The sequence below is a fragment of the Engystomops pustulosus genome, chromosome 4, assembly GCF_040894005.1.
Source record: "Engystomops pustulosus chromosome 4, aEngPut4.maternal, whole genome shotgun sequence".
Classification (NCBI taxonomy): Eukaryota; Metazoa; Chordata; class Amphibia; order Anura; family Leptodactylidae; genus Engystomops; species Engystomops pustulosus.
Window position 1 is genome coordinate 207,938,184 of NC_092414.1, and position 20,782 is coordinate 207,958,965.

At 48.2% G+C, this 20,782-nt stretch overlaps 2 protein-coding genes across 3 annotated transcripts in view; both read right to left on the minus strand.

Moving 5' to 3' along the window:
* The window catches only part of LOC140125844 (complement C3-like), a 60,778-nt gene extending 56,417 nt beyond the window's left edge, over positions 1-4,361 (minus strand). The window contains exons 1-3 of the mRNA XM_072144720.1: positions 4,331-4,361; positions 3,279-3,443; positions 3,063-3,101 (exon numbers count right to left, since the gene is read on the minus strand). Of these exons, the coding sequence (XP_072000821.1) occupies positions 3,063-3,101; positions 3,279-3,443; positions 4,331-4,361 (235 nt within the window). The remainder of the gene's footprint in view (positions 1-3,062; positions 3,102-3,278; positions 3,444-4,330) is intronic.
* Positions 1-20,782, minus strand: part of LOC140128224 (A.superbus venom factor 1-like) — a 224,420-nt gene that overhangs the window by 172,632 nt on the left and 31,006 nt on the right. For both annotated transcript variants that reach the window (XM_072149766.1, XM_072149765.1), the window contains exons 13-16: positions 10,175-10,366; positions 7,895-8,050; positions 7,346-7,475; positions 5,160-5,234 (exon numbers count right to left, since the gene is read on the minus strand). In XM_072149766.1, coding sequence (XP_072005867.1) covers positions 5,160-5,234; positions 7,346-7,475; positions 7,895-8,050; positions 10,175-10,366 — 553 coding nt within the window. The remainder of the gene's footprint in view (positions 1-5,159; positions 5,235-7,345; positions 7,476-7,894; positions 8,051-10,174; positions 10,367-20,782) is intronic.

Sequence of the window (20,782 nt, forward strand, 5' to 3'; positions counted from 1 at the left end):
TGGTGCAGGCTGGGACCGAGTCTGACCCTGGGGCTGGTCATATACTGCCGACGCAGAGGATTGCGGGGCCTACCTCGGTCCAGGTCTAAAAAAGGCCTACTATACCTCTTCCTCCTCCCACCCCTCCTCCACCTCCTCCTCCTCCGAATTACCATCCTTGGGCATGGCGCCATCAGTCGGTAGCTCTAGGCACAGCAGCAGTGCCGTCGCTAAGCGACAGCAGGCGGTGCTCAAACTGCTGAGCCTAGGCGATAAAAGGCACACCGCCCAAGAGCTATTACAGGGCATTCCACATCAAACTTGTTAACTTTGTCGCCACCCTGCTGTGTAATCCACAAAATATACTGGCAAACTTTTATCATTTACCGATATTATTTCAGCGCTTCTTGCGCATCTATTTACATTCCCCTCACCCGCCATATCCCAAACTTATAAGAACGCTACTACACTTGATCTTATACAAAAGGTTCTTAGAAGTGCTGTTTGGGGAGTAGCCTAGAGACAGGGGCTTGGATTGGCGAAAGCTCGCCTGGCAGCGGAGCGCCAGCTCCATGCGCATCATGCGCTTCTTGCGCATCTGTTTACATTCCCCTCACCCGCCATATCCCAAACTTATAAGAACGCTACTACACTTGATCTTATACAAAAGGTTCTTAGAAGTGCTGTTTGGGGAGTAGCCTAGAGGCAGGGGCTTGGATTGGCGAAAGCTTGCCTGGCAGCGGAGCGCCAGCTCCATGCCAAAGTCCAACTAACATAGTTTTAACTGCAGCACCTTTAATCTACTACTAGTTCACTGCCTCCATACATGGTCCCCTTATCAAACGAGCTGTGTCAGGCAGAATTTTGGATTGTTTTCATGGCTTCCATGTTAACTTTGTCGCCACCCTGCTGTGTAATCCACAAAATATACTGGCAAACTTTTATCATGTACCGATATTATTTGAGCGCTTCTTGCTCACCTCCTTTGGTTCCTCTCTGCCACCCATTGGTTTGAAGCCTGAGTCCATTTAGGGTATGTCGCCATGACACTCTCTAGTCTGCCGCTGCTGCCGCTGCCTCGGCATGCCGTCCCCTATAGTGTCAGGGTCAATTATTGCATGTTTTAGATGCTATCTAGCCTCATTCGGTCACTCTGTCATGGCCATGCTGTTGCCCATAATTTTGGCATAATGGTGCGATTAAGCAGCCTCAGAGGCATCCATGCATGCTGCCCCTGCTGTTTCCTGTCCATTTCCGTGGTATTTCCATCCTTTTCTGAGGTTCCCAGGTGTTTGGCCAAGCTTCCCTGTGCAGAGCCTTGGTCCCCTTGAAAAATGCTCGAGTCTCCCATTGACTTCAATGGGGCTCGTTACTCGAAACGAGCACTCGAGCATCGGGAAAAGTTCGTCTCGAATAACGAGTACCCGAGCATTTTAGTGCTCGCTCATCTCTAGTCGCGACCTTCACCCTGGGTAGGTATTTCGAGGCATTCCAGCGGACTTCAGCGCAGCAGCGCCACCTGGTGGACGTCGGAGGAACTGCTTTGATGAATCCCGGCCGGACCCGAATCCAGCGCAGAGAACGCGCCGCTGGATCGCGAACGGACCGGGTAAGTAAATCTGCCCCAGTATGTCTTAGAGGAGTCAGGCAGGAGGGCCTGAGTCTTAGAGAAGCTCAGAGGAGCTAAGCAGCACAGCAAGCAGAGGTTGTGTCTGTAATAAGTGGAGTGCAGTGCAGCTAAGGAACAGGCAAGGAACATATTGAGGAGCACATGGAGAATCATATTGAGGAGGATAGCTCACCAAGGTGGTCGGCATCATAGTATCGTAGTATATAAGGCCGGAAAAGACGCAAGTCCATTAAGTCCAACTTTTAAGAATTAAATGTACATAGAGTCCGCCATAACAACCTCCTCCGGCAGAGAGTTCCATAGTCTCACTGCTCTTACAGTAAAGAACCTTTGTCTATGGTGATGGTAGAACCTCCTCTCCTTTAGGTGTAGGGGACGCCCCTGTCTATGGTGATGGTAGAGCTGCCTCTCCTCTAGGTGTAGAGGATGCCCCCTGTCTATGGTGATGGTAGAACCTCCTCTCCTCTAGGTGTAGAGGATGCCCCCTGTCTATGGTGATGGTAGAGCCTCCTCTCCTCTTGGTGAAGAGGATGCCCCTCTGTCTATGGTGATGGTAGAACCTCCTCTCCTCTAGGTGTAGAGGATGCTCATGTCTATGGTGATGGTAGAACCTCCTCTCCTCTAGGTGTAGAGGATGTCCCCTGTCTATTGTGATGGTAGAGCCTCCTCTCCTCTAGGTGTAGAGGATGTCCCCTGTCTATGGTGATGGTAGAACTTCCTCTCCTTTAGGTGTAGAGGATGCGCCCTGTCTATGGTGATGGTAGAGCCTCCTCTCCTCTAGGTGTAGAGGATGCACCCTGTCTATGGTGATGGTAGAGCCTCCTCTCCTCTAGGTGTAGAGGATGCGCCCTGTCTATTGTGATGGTAGAGCCTCCTCTCCTCTAGGTGTAGAGGATGTCCCCTGTCTATGGTGATGGTAGAACCTCCTCTCCTTTAGGTGTAGAGGATGCGCCCTGTTTATGGTGATGGTAGAGCCTCCTCTCCTCTAGGTGTAGAGGATGCACCCTGTCTATGGTGATGGTAGAGCCTCCTCTCCTCTAGGTGTAGAGGATGCGCCCTGTCTATGGTGATGGTAGAATCTCCTCTCCTCCAGGTGTAGAGGATGCCCCTGTCTATGGTGATGGTAGAGCCTCCTCTCCTCTAGGTGTGGAGGATGCGCCCTGTCTATGGTGATGGTAGAGCCTCCTCTCCTCTAGGTGTAGAGGATGCGCCCTGTCTATGGTGATGGTAGAGCCTCCCCTCCTCTAGGTGTAGAGGATGCCCTCTGTCTATGGTGATGGTTGAATCGCCTCTCCTCTTGGAGGTTTGAGGTTTTTGGAGCAAATTACACCAGAAGTCTTGCCAAGGGGACTTGATTAATTCCCACCATTGTGTTGAGATCAGGTGCCATTTTACGGTGTATAGTATATTGCTTTACGATCTACTACGTATGTCACCAGATCCCACTTCTTACTTCTGCGTCTACGGGAAGCAGCGACTTCATATTGTGATCCTGGTGGGAAAGAAAATGAATAAAAAGAATAATTAATGTCACGATACAAATTCTTGAAGAAACCCTTCCCCGTCCCGGTAATATAGAGGAGGTAAGAAGTATAAGAACACAATGTTGTAGCATCTTATAGCGGGTATAACATGTCCCACTGCTCCTCCACATCCCACCACTTCTCACCTCTGGTCTCTCCATCTGGTTCTGTTGGGTTTCTCTCCTTCTCCTTCTTCTGTCGGATGAATTTGCAGCAGTCCAGGAAAGCGTCCGCACATTCTCTGCCTTCCCAGATGTTTGCTGCTCGTCCTTCACAGTTTTCACCCTTCTCCATCTCCTGGGAGCTGGAAGCTAAAGAGATAAACCAAGGCTTATAAATGCTTTCTCACTGGTTTTATATGAAATTTTGCTTCATTTATCATCTCCAGCCTGTAGGGATTTTATACTGCATCAAGGTATATTTTTGTGGGTTTGATTACATTGAAACTTAACCACTGATGAACCATTTCTGTTCTTTCTTTTTCACATATCAAAAGTCCTAACTTATTTTATTTTACCTGCAGTACAAATTTTATTTCTTTGTGGAACCATTTAATATTCAGTGGAATCTACCGGGAACATGTTGTGGTGTCCCATCTTCCTACAGGTTTTTGTTCCAGTGGTTCCATTGACACACCACCTGTATTATTTGGGTCAGTATGATCATGAAGATCCAAAATTTCTATAGTTTTCTAAAGTCTTAATACCTTTTAGAACATCTAAAAACCTTTAATACTTCTTCGTTCTACCATATTCTGACATCCATAACTTTTAATGATTTGTTGTACATATCCGTGTTTCAGGATGAGCTGCCGTCTTTATTTGATACCCTGTGGAGAAATGCACGATCCTTATGATAACTTTGCATCCATTTTTAAATTTTTTTTTTTTGTGCTGGTGTTTTTTTGTGTTGTTTTTTCATTACGGCATTTAGCTTACTGGATCATTATTTTTATACTTTGATTGACTTTTTGGGGAACAGGGCACGTACTAGATATGTGACTTTTTTACTTATTAATTTATATGTGTGTGATTAATTTTAACACTGTAATGAAGCTATACATCACGGTGGTAAAAAGATTGTTTGAGGAGGGCTCACCTCCCCTATATACCTGTTATTAGGTTTTCAGTTTTTGTATGGAAACTCTATTGTAGAAGATGCTATTAGTTCCTACTATATACTGCAATACGGCAGTTACAGTGTGCCTCCAGGCTGGCATGATGATCCATTGTCGCTCCCCGATTGACGATCTTTCTAAGTTGGCGCCACTGAAGATCTAAATGCCGGATTAAGGGTGGTGGGGGCCCCTGGGCGCAAACTGGTGGGGGCCCTTCCAACAATGATTTTGGAGGTTAGTAGCCTGCCAGCCCCCCTGTAGTATATAGCCTGCCAGCCCCCCTGTAGTATATAGCCTGCCAGCCCCCTGTAGTATATAGCCTGCCAGCCCCCTGTAGTATATAGCGTGCCAGCCCCCTGTAGTATATAGCTTGCCAGCCCCCTGTAGTATATAGCCTGCCAGCCCCCTGTAGTATATAGCCTGCCAGCCCCCTGTAGTATATAGCCTGCCGGCCCCCTGTAGTATATAGCCTGCCAGCCCCCTGTAGTATAAAGCCACCAGACCCCTGTAGTATAAAGCCACCAGCCCCCTGTAGACTATAGCCGCCAGTCCCCTGTAGAAAATGGCGATCTCCCCAAGCGAAGGCAGCTGGGTCTCACTGACACAGCTGTCATCCTAGACCCCTATGTGCATTGCGAGCGGCCGCCGGCCGCTGCGTATTGTGCACAGAGACACAGAGCTGAGCTAAGTCGCTGACTGTCCGAAACTGGTGGGGGCCCCTTAAAAAGTGAAAGTGGTGGGGGCCCCGGGGCTCGAGCCCCATGAGCCCCTTCTTTAATCCGGCCCTGGGAATACCTGTTATTCTGTCCCCTGTATAGCTTCCGGTGACTCCCTGTAACAGCACATTGGTGCAGGGTCTGAGCGTCAAATCCCCACCCAAGATGATCGCTGCCCAGCCCCTTCAGCTCACCGTTGGTCATTGTCTGATCCACCACTTGGGCAGAGGAGCGGCGTCTCCGAGAGGAATGGACTTCACATTGTTGTTCTGATGAAAGAAAATACAAAAAAATAATCATTAAAATCCTCTCAGACCACAAACTGCCATGGAGGACATCCTCATTCAGGTTGTCTAAAGCAGAGGTCCCCAACCGCCGGTCCGCGGACCAGGACCAGGCCGTTGGAGTTCACCAGCTGGTCCGCGCAGGGGCGGCACCGGCCAGCACTGAGCTCCCGCACCAGACGGGACCACGTTGCAGCCCTGTGTCCGGCACCTTGCTCCGCGACGCTGCCAACACCTTGCGCCCACCCCCCTACGCCGCCGGCACCTTACAACGGCCCCCAGACCCTGCCGGAACCGAGCTCCCCCCCTCCAGGCTCTCGGCTCCCTGCTCCCCCTGCCCCTGCTCAAGCTCCAGGCTTCTTTCCCGCTCCCTCCGCTAACATCCTCCCTGCTCCCGGCTCTCCGGTTCCTGGCTCTCCGCTCCCTCCGGTTCCCGGCTCTCCGCTCCCTCCGGTTCCTGGCTCTCCGCTCCCTCCGGTTCCTGGCTCTCCGCTCCCTCCGGTTCCTGGCTCTCCGCTCCCTCCGGTTCCTGGCTCTCCGCTCCCTCCGGTTCCTGGCTCTCCGCTCCCGGCTCAACCTGTCTCTGCTAACGCCCCCCCCCCCTCCAGACTCTCGGCTCCCTGCCCCTGCTCAAGCTCCCCTACCGCTCCCTCCGCTCTCGGCTCTCTGCTCCCTCTGCCACCCCGCTCCCGGTTCTCGGCTCTTGACCTACCCGCTTACGGCTCTCTGCTCCCGGCTCCCCTTCCACTCCCGTCTCAACTCGGCTCCGCTAACGTCCCCCCCCCCTCCAGGCTCTCGGCTCCCGGCTCCCCCTGCCAACGCTTAAGCTCCAGGCTCCCTAGCCTCCCGGCTCTCAAGACCTACCCGCTCCCGGCTACCTCACCCTGCCACCACCGCTGCAGAGAGGTAAGGTTACTTTATCTTTGCATATATATGTGTAATATGTGTGTGTATGTATGTGTGTATATATGTATGTGTATATGTGTATATGCTGTATCTACTGTTTGTTTATGTGTATATATGCTGTATGTATATGCAGCATTTGTGATATTTATCAGGGCTTCTATTTTGTACTACATGGCAGTACTCGGTATGCATTTTATACTACTTGGCGGTACGTTGTATCTATTTTATACTACTTGGTGGCACGCTGTGTGCATTTTATACTACATGGCGGTATTCTGTATGCATTTTATACTACATGGCGGTATTCTGTATGCATTTTATACTGCATGGCGGTATTCTGTATGCATTTTATACTGCATGGCGGTATTCTGTATGCATTTTATACTGCATGGCGGTATTCTGTATGCATTTTATACTGCATGGCGGTATTCTGTATGCATTTTATACTACATGGCGGTATTCTGTATGCATTTTATACTACATGGCGGTATTCTGTATGCATTTTATACTACATGGCGGTATTCTGTATGCATTTTATACTACATGGCGGTATTCTGTATGCATTTTATACTACATGGCGGTATTCTGTATGCATTTTATACTACATGGCGGTATTCTGTATGCATTTTATACTACATGGCGGTATTCTGTATGCATTTTATACTACATGGCGGTATTCTGTATGCATTTTATACTACATGGCGGTATGCTGTATGCATTTTATACTACATGGCGGTATTCTGCATGCATTTTATACTACATGGCGGTATTCTGCATGCATTTTATACTACATGGCGATACGCTGCATGCATTTATACTACATGGCGATAAGCTGCATGCATTTTATACTACATGGCGATACGCTGTATGCATTTTATACTACATGGCGATACGCTGTATGCATTTTAAATTACATGGCGATACGCTGTATGCATTTTGCATTGCTTTATTTTTACACCAAACCAATATGATGGATCTGGTCCGGACACTCCCTGATATCTTATATTATAAGCTCCACCCCTCCATAACCCCACCCCATATGACCAAAGCCCCGCCCCCACCGGGCCATGGAAAACTGGTCTAGCTTAAAGCCAGTCCCTGGTGCAAAAAAGGTTGAGGACCTCTGGTCTAAAGCTCGAATCTAAAATGAAGTATTATAAAATATTTCTTATCAAGAGGAGATCTATCACCTGATCTCTGCTGGGTTGTTGATTGGAGAGTTGATTGTAGGGCCAGTCCGGCATCATAAAACACCCCCATACTATCGGCACCACCTCCAGGTGTACACCCAGTGTCTGACTTCTCCACGGAGTCCCACATCTAGATGGATAAAGGTAGGTTTTACTGTCATAATAGATCAGTGGTGGCGAACCTATGGCACGGGTGCCGGAGGTGGCACTCTGAGCCCTTTCTGTGGGCACCCAGGCCATCACCCAAGAATGAAGTTCACCAGACAGGACTCAAAGAATCTTCCTGCAGAATCTTCCTACAATTATAGGCGAATTTGCCCTCCTCCTTTCAACTGCGTTGGTGTCCTTAGGAGGCTGAACGATTGAAAGTTGTCAAAGAACAAGGAGAAATAAATTACTGCTTAAGTTGCTGCGCTGGCACTTTGCAATAAATAAGTGGCTTTTGGTTAAAGTTTGGGCACTCCAGCTCTAAAAGGTTCGCCATCACTGTAATAGATGACTACCCAGATTGTTTGATGATTTCCATGGTGATCTACAAACACTACTTACCTTCTTTTGTGATATCTTAAATTTTCTGTTCAGCACATGGACTCCTCTGTCTACGACCACCAGACCCACATGGGCCCCCTGATCAGCTTGCAGCTTTAAGTTCATAGCAGATCCAGGGCTTTGGATTCCATTGTCTCTGTAAGTTACCCCAGACAGCTGTGTTATGGGATAACAAAGGTAGATTACCAAATTTTCTCTTTTTAGAAACATGTAAAATATGGACAATTTGAAGATCATGTGATGCTGCAGTGACTGGCCAGCAGGCCGTGGCCAATAACCTGGCTACAAAACTCTTATTTCCGAGCTGCAGATACTTGGGATGCATACAATGCACAATGCTCCACCATTGAGCCTCTGCTGCTCATCTGTTTTTTCACAGCACAGAGAAAAAACATTGTGAACCAAACATACCTTGAGAATGCTGTAGCGACACTGATGCAGAAACATATCTTGTTTAATCTCTCCACTGAGTGGTTTTGCACAAAAAACTATTATAAAATTCAGGACCTTGGGAAAGCTGGGTGCCCTGAATGCCGTACATAAACACATTGCTTCCACATACACAGGAGCTGCCTGAACTGTCCAGAAAGGACTTATCAACCTGAGCTGGATGACTTATACACAGCAGCAGGGGGGATGGTGCAGCGATTGATTACTTTTCCCTGTTGGAGACAACACGGTGATTACATAATCTTGGGTTATGCTGGGCGGGACAAGGCTGGAGCAGTGTATTATTAGGGTGAGGAGAAGTGCCGGGACAGTCACAGGAGCGACAGAGCCTCATTATCATAATTTTATAGTTGTTTTTTCAACAAAACCACTCAGTTTAGGGATTAAACAAGATATGTTTCTGCATCAGTGTAGCTACAGCATTCTCAAGGTATGTTTGGTTCACAATGCATAAAAGCAAATGGTAGTTTTCCTCATTGAGGCATTATAGGTGCTAAAGCAAAGGGGGTATGAATTGGGGGCTAGAGAAAGAAGGGCATTATAAGTGGGGGGGGGGGGGGTAGATTTTGGATACATAAAAAGTCACCAACATAAGTTGGTCCATACATTAACATGTAATATGTAAATTTTGTTAAGGTGGGGGTTATCAGCAGCAAGACTGTGGCACATGGATTTATATTCCAGGATTGTAGCGGGAAGCACTGCGGTGTGTCCTCATACTGTTGTGTTACTTTATATTTCTGCATTCAAACCGTTTCCCTGCCCCTCCCCTTTTTCTGTACTATCCAACCAGAAGCCTGACACTGCTCTTACACATTTCCCAGTCCTGCTGCTACTTACACCGCTCTACAGGGACAAACCTAACACCGGTAGATTCCCTATATAGAGGTCCAGTTGTCAGACCTAGCTTACAGTGGACCGGCGTATTCATGAGGGGGTCCCTCCCACACCATAGGCCGGCAGTGACTGCCAGTCACCACCATCTCAGACCGCCCCCTCATGAATAAGCTAGATCCAATGGTCGGACCGATATGTAGTGTATTGTTTCCTAGCTTATGGGTATGTTCCAATAAAGCTACAAATTTAACAATGCGATAAATAGGGAGGGCTAAGGTGATGCTTACTTTAGTATGAGCAGCTAAAGTGGTTTACTGACCTGAAAGTTCCTCTTTAATGACTTACAGATTCACTGGATTGTACCATCTCAGTACAGACAGTCACTGGATTGTACCATCTCAGTATAGACAGTCACTGGATTGTACCATCTCAGTACAGACAGTCACTGGATTGTACCATCTCAGTACAGACAGTCACTGGATTGTACCATCTCAGTACAGACAGTCACTGAATTGTACCATCTCAGTACAGACAGTCACTGGATTGTACCATCTCAGTACAGACAGTCACTGGATTGTACAATTTCCTTACAGAACTTACTGGATTGTAATGTCTCGTAGTCACTGAATAATATTAACTCCTTACAGAGCTGAATCATCAGCTGAAATGTTCTATAGGTAAGCAACAAGTTAATCTTTAGCCTCCTCTCCTCATCTGTCTGCTGTGTACAGGCTTGAGACGGTTATCTGAAACAGTACTTACTATAGGAGAAGAAGGGAGCAAAAGATAAGCTTTTTTTCCGCTTCATAAATATTTTACATAGTTACCTGTCATTACCTGTCCTATTCATTTATGAAATACAAAAAACACTTTACAGGTTAAACTATATGCTTTAAGTGTAATATTCATTTTTGAGTATATGGCATTGCACTCCAATTGTTATTCATACTATTCTGGAGATAATAAAATTACATTTCACATTGAATTGCTCACCGTTCCCATGCAGGAGTCTCTTACGTCCACCCTCATAGAGTCCGAGACAATCTCATTTCCAACAATGTAATATGCAGTTATACGGAAGGATGGAACAAGTTCTTCTGTGATGGGGAGAGACATGGTGACCAGAGACTGAAGCGGCAGCCGAGGTTGTCTGCCCACCTTCACGATCCTGCCCTTCGTTGTGATCTAGAAATAAATAAAAGATACTGTAGGAGACCAAATGTTAATTCCTGTGATTTTACATTTCATTTATTTATAGGATTCATGATGATACAACAGCTTCTACAAGCATCACAAGCCTAAATTCACCTATAATCATCTCCCTGGGGGAAATAGTTATGTGCAAATAGATATTCCTAACTGACAGGAACTTGATGTAAGCCAACACCTGGGAGCAGAGTCTAAGTGGTGCCCGGTCTAAGTGGCACCAGAGCCCGCCGCAAAGCAAGATGATCAGGAACATAGCTAAGGGTCACAATGGAAATCACACAGGCAGAAGTGAACAGCCTTCTCATAGATATAGAGCACAAAGATCCGGCAAGGGACACAGGAAGTGGCCAGAAATTTAACAGTAAGGGCAGCCGATCAGCGGCAATTATTGGCACGCTGGCCTTTAAATCTCAAGAAGCCGGCGTGCGCCCTAGGAGGATCGCTGGATTGCAGCAAGGTAAGCCAGAGAGCCACAGGGGTTACAGAGAGGGGCAATGGTATGCCTGTGATCCGGGACATGGTCCAACGAAATTTTTGCAGAAGACCACGGTCCAAGATATTGTCCTCAGGCTACCAAAACCTCTCCTCATGCCTGAACCCCTTCCAGTCAAGAAAGAACCGCACACCTCAACGTCTTCAAGTCCAGAACCTCCTTCACCTCAAAGACATCAGCAGTTCAGGATGACACATGGAAGGAGGTTGGGATGCGCATTGTGGGAGGAGGCGGAGCTTATACGTCACAGGATTAATGCGTTGCAGCACCTCGAATGAACCCAGGGAATGTGGACCAAGTTTGTATCTGGGGATTTTCAGCCGGAGATACTTGGAGGACAGCCACACTTTGTCACCTAGAGAGAAGATGGGAGGAGGCCTGCGTTTCTTGTCAACCTTTGGTTCGCCCAGAAGCCTGTAGCAAGTAGAGTCGATTCTGCTACCAGATAGACTTCAGATCCTTGACCAACTCTTCCACGGTAGAAATGTCCGAAGACACAGGAAGAGAACATCAGAACCGGGAAACAAACCGGACCCCTCGGTCCGATACAATATGTAGAGGGAGACCATGAAGCCAGAAGATGTGGGCGAAGAACAAGCTGGCAAGGCATGGAGCTGACTGCAGACCTGGCAGAGGAACAAAGTGGGACATCTTGGAGGACCAGTCGGTTACCACCCAGATGACGGTATTACCCAAGGAAGATCGGTGATAAAGTCCATAGCCACGTGAGTCCACGGGCAGCTGGGTATTGGTAACGGCAGAAGAAGACCAGCAGGTTTAAGATGAGATGGCTTGTTTCGGGCACAGGAAGTGCAGGAGCCCACAAAATCCTGTACATCTTTGACCAGATCTGGCCACCAGGAGAAATTGTAAATGAGGGCGAGAGAGCGTTGCACCACAGGGTGCCCAGCCACACGAGAACAATGTCCCCAAGTCAATATCCTCTTTCGAAGGGCAGGTTGGACGTAGGTCTTATTTACTAAGGTCCTGTGGCTGCATTTCCGTCGGGTTTTTGCGATGTTTTAGGGGATCGCGCCAAAGATTGTATCGCACGCGATCAGATTGTATTGCAATCGCATTGGCTTTCACGCAACACAAATCGGGGGGCAGGTTGTCGGATGATGCGGCGGATTCGGACAATGCACGGGATTTAACATTTAAAATTGTGTTGCAAGCCAATCACTTACATGCACTGGGAAGAAGAATGTGAACTCCGACAGACCTGATCGGGGAAGCGACACAAGAAGGAAATCGGGCGTACGCTCGTAGTGAATCGCAGACTTCATCCTCGGTGGACATTCCGGATCGGGGATCACACAGGGACCGGGTAAGGACATATGCCCCAATATGTCTAGGAACTGGTTCTTCCCCAATTACATCAGAGGCACGAGAGAGGGCATTGCCCTTAATATTCTTCTCTGCAGGACGAAAATGTATCATGAAGTTGAAGCGGGAGAATAAAAGGGACAAAAGAATCTGTCAAGGATTTAGGCGCTGAGCAGTCTGGAGATAAAGGAGATTCTTGTTGTCTGTCTAGATACAAACTGGATGAGGAGCTCCTTCCAGAAGATAATGCCATTCTTTCAAAGCTAGCTTCATGGCCAGAAGCTCCCGATCACCTATGGAATAATTCCTCTCTGCGGCAGAAAAGGTCGTAGAGAAGAAGCCGCAATTGAGGGTTTGACCTTTGGGCCCTTTCTGGATAGGAACGGCTCCAGCATCAACTGAAGAGGCATCAACTGAAGAAGCATCAACCTATAGCAGGAATGGCCTCTTAATATCAGGCCAGGTGAGATTGAAAGCACAGGAAAAGGCAGACGTTTGGAAAAAGCTTCTTCAGCTGGCGGAGGCCAGAGTTTTGGATCAGTGTTTTGCTTAGTGAGCGCCATAATGGGAGACATGAAGGAGGAAAAATGCGGTACAAACTGCCGTTAGTAGTTAACGAAGCCCAGGAACCTCTGGAAAGCACGCAGTCCTACTGGGCGAGTCCCCTGAAGTACTGCAGATAACTTGATAACTTGGCAGGATCCATCTGAAGTACCTTGTCAAAGATGATGTACCCGAGGAAAGGCAGACTCTTTTGGTGAAATTGGTATTTCTCAAGCTTGGCATATACTGTAAGCGATTGGCACCGGAGAACCATACATGGGCCCGATGGGTCTCAAGGTCCATGTAGAATACCAGGATATCGTCTAGATCAACCATGACACAGGTATACAGTAAGTCTCTGAAAATGTCAGCTGGTGTATTACAAGGTATGAGGAGTACAAGGTACAAAGAGTCCAAATGGTATGAAAAGGTACTTGAAGTGCCCATCTCGACCGGATCGCAGAGGATTTGTCCACTGACAGAGGAGATGATCAGCGGCTTTTCGAGACAGACCACAGAGAGATGATGCTGGGAGACCAGGGCAGCAGCCACGAAGTTTCCTGCAGAGTCGGAATTCAAGAAGGCAGAAGCCTGGAACTGGCTACCTGTCCCAGAGCTGAGCAGAACGGGAATATTCAAATGTGGAGAAGCTTTGCACAATACCGGTAGAGCTTCTCCTGTCTTCGTATGGTATGCTCTTGAGTAGTTTAGTACGGAAGCCAGTATTTTTGTCTCGCTGCTAGTTCAAGTGTTCAACTCGATGTGATGTATAATCAGCAGAGATGGCTGTACTTACATATACATAAATAAGCGGCACAGATGTATTATATAGTAACCTATTTATTTGACAGTGCTTAAAAATAGTAGTTACAATAAATGGTAGACTCTTTTTGGGACAACGCGTTTCGGGGAGAATTACCCCTTCATCAGGTCCAGGTACTGTAATACGTAAAACAACGGAATTACAATGCTTTTAGGGAATTACTGTACATAAAATTACAGTTCATAGTATATACAACATTTCACATATAATTTAATTCATAAGTGCATGAATAAAATCCTAAAAGGAACACTATTAAAGCTTAAAAAGGAGATAAAATATACGTTGTAAAATGGATAAAAAGATGAACTCATGCGAACAAGTGAGATCATAAATATCATAAAAAATATATATATATCGGTATAATGACCACAGGGGTGTATCATAACATCAGGAAAATCATATAATAGTGGCAACAGTTAGGTATCATATACATATAATAAGACTAATGTAAAGGTGCTTATTAGTTTTAGCAGGAAGCAAGCATCATCATCATAGTGTCTATTCAAACTATAGGATAGGGTAATGAGGATGTTGTATGTCAAATTCGTATAGTGATACTGTATGAAAATGGAAATACTGACCTGTCTGAGTCTATGGTTGCGTGACTCGAGAGGGCTGGAAGGGTGTAAATTGTGAGAGGCTGTTTGGATATAGAGATAGGAAGTGAATAGTTAATGGGGAAATTATGTATTCCACAAAAGATGGCAATCAATGTGCATGTAAGTGGGGCTGACCTTATCTATGGTTCCTTCCGAGTCATAAGCGGTAGCTCGTACTGGATTCTCAGCCCTAGTTGGTAGGTATTCTGAAATAAAGGAGACCTTAGAGCACTGGAGTGAGTGGCTGCTGTGGGGAGCAGCCGAGGGAAGTACTTACAGAGTAGATGTTAGTTGCGAGCCGGCGGCGGCGCAAACAGGATGCTGGCGCGCTTGCGCAGTAGGGACCGGGATGAGATCGTGTGTCTGCAGGTCTCAGACGTGGTGCTGTTCTGAGACAGTGGAGGCAGTGATGAAAGGGAATACGACGTAGAACGGTAAACTGATAGAGGTTGATGGGTCCTATATATACATACAGGAGACAGTTGGTCCTGTTGATATTAGGTATGGTTATATCATCACTAGGGGGCTGGAGGTGGTATTTCATTATGGGGGGGATAATTCATTATGAAGGATGCTGAGGAGGGGTGTTTTTCTTCATGATACATGAGGGTAGCGGGTATGCTGGGATATTTAGCGGCATCCTTCAGACTTTTTCCAATGTTTCATTGAGCCCATAAGGGCACATGGTATTCAGTTTGTAAATCCAGAAGTTTTCTCTTCTGATTAATTGATTGAGTCGGTCTTGGTGGCTACTTGGAGTCTGTTCTAGACAGAACCTTGCCAGTTTAAAATTGCATCCGTGGTGATTTTTAAAGTGTCTTGAGATGCTATGCTGCTTAAAAATCCTGTTTTTACCTTATTGCGGTGGGTTTTAACCCTTTCTCTGAATGGTTGCATCGTTCTGCCCACGTATTGCAGTGGGCAGGGGCACTCGAGAAGGTATAACACATAATAAGTCCCAGAACAAATCAAGTCACACAGATCGAGAGTACTCTAAAATTCAGGAACCAGAACCACAGTGGTATTCTTACCACCAGTTTCATCCCGTCTTTTTTAGATTTACCCCCATGTCCGAAAGAACCCCCATTTCCCCATATGACGGACTCAATTGTTCCCCGCATAGAGAGCCCGAAAGCAACATTTGCAAACTTCTCCCTACCCCAGACAGGACTAAAAAGAAAAGCAAGGTCAGAGGAAAAAGAGGAAGTGGTAAACACCAGGAAAAGAAAAAAACCGTACTCACAAAAAACACACAACCGGTCAAGATCTTCAACCTGTCAGAACATCAGCTCACAGTAGACGAGGTGAGCCTACTCAGTATCCTTCTGCCCAACAAACAGATCTAAAGACCTTGACCTCTTTAGGGATCTTAACAACTTCATAAGGAAAATTACCCTTAAACGCCACTTTGCAATTAAAGAGGCAAAAGGACAATCGGACAGCAACTAGAGATGAGCGAGCACTAAAATGCTCGGGTACTCGTTATTCGAGACGAACTTTTCCCGATGCTCGAGTGCTCGTTTCGAGTAACGAGCCCCATTGAAGTCAATGGGAGACTCGAGCATTTTTCAAGGGGACCAAGGCTCTGCACAGGGAAGCTTGGCCAAACACCTGGGAACCTCAGAAAAGGATGGAAACACCACGGAAATGGACAGGAAACAGCAGGGGCAGCATGCATGGATGCCTCTGAGGCTGCTTAATCGCACCATTATGCCAAAATTATGGGCAACAGCATGGCCATGACAGAGTGACCGAATGAGGCTAGATAGCATCTAAAACATCCAATAATTGACCCTGACACTATAGGGGATGGCATGCAGAGGCAGCGGCAGCAGCGGCAGGCTAGAGAGTGTCATGGCAACATACCCTAAATGGACTCAGGCTTCAAACCAATGGGTGGCAGAGAGGAACCAAAGGAGGTGAGCAAGAAGCGCTCAAATAATATCGGTACATGATAAAAGTTTGCCAGTATATTTTGTGGATTACACAGCAGGGTGGCGACAAAGTTAACATGGAAGCCATGAAAACAATCCAAAATTCTGCCTGACACAGCTCGTTTGATAAGGGGACCATGTATGGAGGCAGTGAACTAGTAGTAGATTAAAGGTGCTGCAGTTAAAACTATGTTAGTTGGACCTTGGCATGGAGCTGGCGCTCCGCTGCCAGGCAAGCTTTCGCCAATCCAAGCCCCTGTCTCTAGGCTACTCCCCAAACAGCACTTCTAAGAACCTTTTGTATAAGATCAAGTGTAGTAGCGTTCTTATAAGTTTGGGATATGGCGGGTGAGGGGAATGTAAACAGATGCGCAAGAAGCGCATGATGCGCATGGAGCTGGCGCTCCGCTGCCAGGCGAGCTTTCGCCAATCCAAGCCCCTGTCTCTAGGCTACTCCCCAAACAGCACTTCTAAGAACCTTTTGTATAAGATCAAGTGTAGTAGCGTTCTTATAAGTTTGGGATATGGCGGGTGAGGGGAATGTAAACAGATGCGCAAGAAGCGCATGATGCGCATGGAGCTGGCGCTCCGCTGCCAGGCGAGCTTTCGCCAATCCAAGCCCCTGTCTCTAGGCTACTCCCCAAACAGCAATTTTAAGAACCTTTTGTATAAGATCAAGTGTAGTAGCGTTCTTATAAGTTTGGGATATGGCGGGTGAGGGGAATGTAAACAGATGCGCAAGAAGCGCTGAAATAATATCGGTAAATGATAAAAGTTTGCCAGTATATTTTGTGGATTACACAGCAGGGTGGCGACAAAGTTAACAAGTTTGATGTGGAATGCCCTGTAATAGCTCTTGGGCGGTGTGCCTTTTATCGCCTAGGCTCAGCAGTTTGAGCACCGCCTGCTGTCGCTTAGCGACGGCACTGCTGCTGTGCCTAGAGCTACCGACTGATGGCGCCATGCCCACGGATGGTAATTCGGAGGAGGAGGAGGAGGTGGAGGAGGGGTGGGAGGAGGAAGAGGTATAGTAGGCCTTTTTTAGACCTGGACCGAGGTAGGCCCCGCAATCCTCTGCGTCGGCAGTATATGACCAGCCCCAGGGTCAGACTCGGTCCCAGCCTGCACCAAGTTAAGTGTAGTAGCGTTCTTATAAGTTTGGGATATGGCGGGTGAAGGGAATGTAAACAGATGCGCAAGAAGCGCATGATGCGCATGGAGCTGGCGCTCCGCTGCCAGGCGAGCTTTCGCCAATCCAAGCCCCTGTCTCTAGGCTACTCCCCAAACAGCACTTCTAAGAGAACCTTTTGTATAAGATCAAGTGTAGTAGCGTTCTTATAAGTTTAGGATATGGCGGGTGAGGGGAATGTAAACAGATGCGCAAGAAGCGCTGAAATAATATCCGTAAATGGTAAAAGTTTGCCAGTGTATTTTGTGGATAACACAGCAGGGTGGCGACAAAGTTAACAACTTTGTTGTGGAATCCATGAAAACAACCCAAATTTCGGCCTGACACACCTCGTTTGATAAAGGGACGATGTATGGAGGCAGCTATATAAACGACTTTTGGAGGTAGCAATGGAGACAACGTGTGGAGGCTGCTATGGAGACAATTCAATTTGGATAGTGCCTGTATGTGGCAGTCCAAAAAAGTTTTCAAACCAGAGGAGCAGGTAGGTGGCCCTCCATAAAAATGGAATAGATTGAGTGCCTGTATGTGGCAGTCCAAAAAATTTTCACACCAGAGGAGCAGGTAGGTGGCCCTCCAGAAAAATGGAATAGATTGAGTGCCTGTATGTGGCAGTCCAAAAAAGTTTTCAAACCAGAGGAGCAGGTAGGTGGCCCTCCAGAAAAATTGAATAGATTGAGTGCCTGTATGTGGCACTCCCAAAAATTGTTTAAAACAGAGGATCGGGTCGGTGGCCCTCCATAAAAATTAAATGCATAAAGTACTATAGCTAGAGCCAGTGGGCCCTGTCAAAAAATAGCCAGTTTCCTCTGCTTTACTGTACAAAGAGGAGGAGAAGGAGGAAAATGAGGAGGAGGAGGAGTGGATAAATTATTCAGGTTGAGCTTCCTTCACCTGGTGGAGATTGGAAATTAGGAGAAATCCAGGCTTTATTCATCTTGATAAGCGTCAGCCTGTCAGCGCTGTCAGTCGACAGGCGTGTACGCTTATCGGTGATGATGCCACCAGCTGCACTGAAAACCCGCTCGGACAAGACGCTAGCGGCAGGGCAGGCAAGAACCTCCAAGGCGTACAGCGCCAGTTCGTGCCACATGTCCAGCTTTGAAACCCAGTAGTTGTAGGGAGCTGTGTGATCATTTAGGACGATGGTATGGTCAGCTACGTACTCCCTCACCATCTTTCTGTAAAGATCAGCCCTACTCTGCCGAGACTGGGGACAGGTGACAGTGTCTTGCTGGGGTGACATAAAGCTGGCAAAAGCCTTGTAAAGCGTACCCTTGCCAGTGCTGGACAAGCTGCCTGCTCGCCTACTCTCCCTCGCTACTTGTCCCGCAGAACTACGCACTCTGCCGCTAGCGCTGTCAGAAGGGAAATACTGTTTCAGCTTGTGCACCAGGGCCTGCTGGTATTCATGCATTCTCACACTCCTTTCCTCTCCAGGGATGAGAGTGGAAAGATTTTGCTTGTACCGTGGGTCCAGGAGAGTGAACACCCCAATCGGTGCTGGAATAAATTCTTTGAACGCGAGGGTCACGGGATAGGCAGCCTAGCATGAAATCTGCCATATGCGCCAGAGTACCAACGCGTAAGAATTCACTCCCCTCACTGGCCTGACTGTCCATTTCCTCCTCCTCCAACTCCTCCAACTCCTCTTCTTCTGCCCATACACGCTCAACAGTGAAGGACTCAACAATGGTCCCCTCTTGTGTCTCGCCAACATTCTCCTCCTCTTCCTCCTCATCCTCCTCCACCTCCACCTCCTCCGATATGCGCTGAGAAACAGACCTAAGGGTGCTTTGGCTATCAACAAGGGAATCTTCTTCCCCCGTCTCTTGTGAGGAGCGCAAATCTTCCGACTTCATGCTGACCAGAGAGTTTTTCAACAGGCCAAGCAGCGGGATGGTGAGGCTGATGATGGCGGCATCGCCACTGACCATCTGTGTTGACTCCTCAAAGTTACTCAGCACCTGACAGATATCAGACATCCACGTCCACTCCTCATTGTAGACTTGAGGAAGCTGACTGACCTGACTACCAGTTCTGGTGGAAGTTGACATCTGGCAGTCTACAATCGCTCGGCGCTGCTTGTAAACTCTGGATAACATGGTCAGTGTTGAATTCCACCTCGTAGGCACGTCGCACAACAGTCGGTGAGCGGGCAGTTGGAGGCGGCGCTGCGCTGCCCTGAGAGTGGCAGCATCTGTGCTGGACTTCCCGAAATGCGCACAGATGCGGCGCACCTTCGTGAGCAAATCAGACAGATTACGGCCAGGTTACGGCCGTTGTCACACACAACCATGCCTGGCTTCAGGTTCAGCGGTGCCAGCCACAGATCAGTCTGCGCCGTGATGCCCTGTAATAGTTCTTGGGCGGTGTGCCTTTTATCGCCTAGGCTCAGCAGTTTCAGCACCGCCTGCTGTCGCTTAGCGACGGCACTGCTGCTGTGCCTAGAGCTACCGACTGATGGCGCCATGCCCACGGATGGTCGTTCGGAGGAGGAGGTGGAGGAGGGGTGGGAGGAGGAGGAGGCATAGTAGGCCTGAAACACCTGGACTGAGGTAGGCCCCGCAATCCTCGGCGTCGGCAGTATATGACCAGCCGCAGGGTCAGACTCGGTCCCAGCCTCCACCAAGTTAACCCAATGTGCCGTCAGCGATATATAGTGGCCCTGCCCGGCAGCACTCATCCACATGTCCGTGGTCAGGTGGACCTTGTCAGAAACGGCGTTGGTCAGGGCACGGATTATGTTGTCTGACACGTGCTGGTGCAGGGCTGGGACGGCACATCGGGAAAAGTAGTGGCGGCTGGGGACCGAATACCGAGGGGCGGCCGCCGCCATGAGGCTGCGAAAGGCCTCGGTCTCTACTAGCCTATAGGGCAGCATCTCCAGGCTTAGCAATCTGGAGATGTGCACATTAAGGGCTTGGGCGTGCGGGTGGGTTGCACTATATTTGCGTTTCCGCTCCAGCGTCTGGGGTATGGAGAGCTGAACGTTGGTGGATGCTGTGGAGGATCGTGGAGGCGACGATGGGGTTTTTGTGCCAGGGTCCTGGGCAGGGGGCTGACTATCAGCTGACACAGGGGAAGGAGCAGTGGTGTGCACGGCCGGAGGTGAACGCGCTTGTTGCCACTGAGTGGGGTGTTTAGCATTCATATGCCTGCGCATACTGGTGGTAGTTAAGCTATTAGTGGTGGAACCCCTGCTGATCCTGGTTTGGCAAACGTGGCACACCACAGTCCGTCGGTCATCCGGTGTTTCCTTAAAGAACCTCCAGACTTCTGAAAATCTAGCCCTCGCCGCAGGAGCCCTCGCCACGGGAGCTTCACTAGTTGACACATTTGGCGCTGATGCACCAGCTCTGGCCCTGCCTCTCCGTCTGGCCCCACCACTGCCTCCTCCAACCTGTTCTGGTTCGAGGACTCTCCTCCGTCTCAGAAGCACTGTGTTCACCCGGCCTCTCAACCCAGCTTGGGTCTGTCACCTC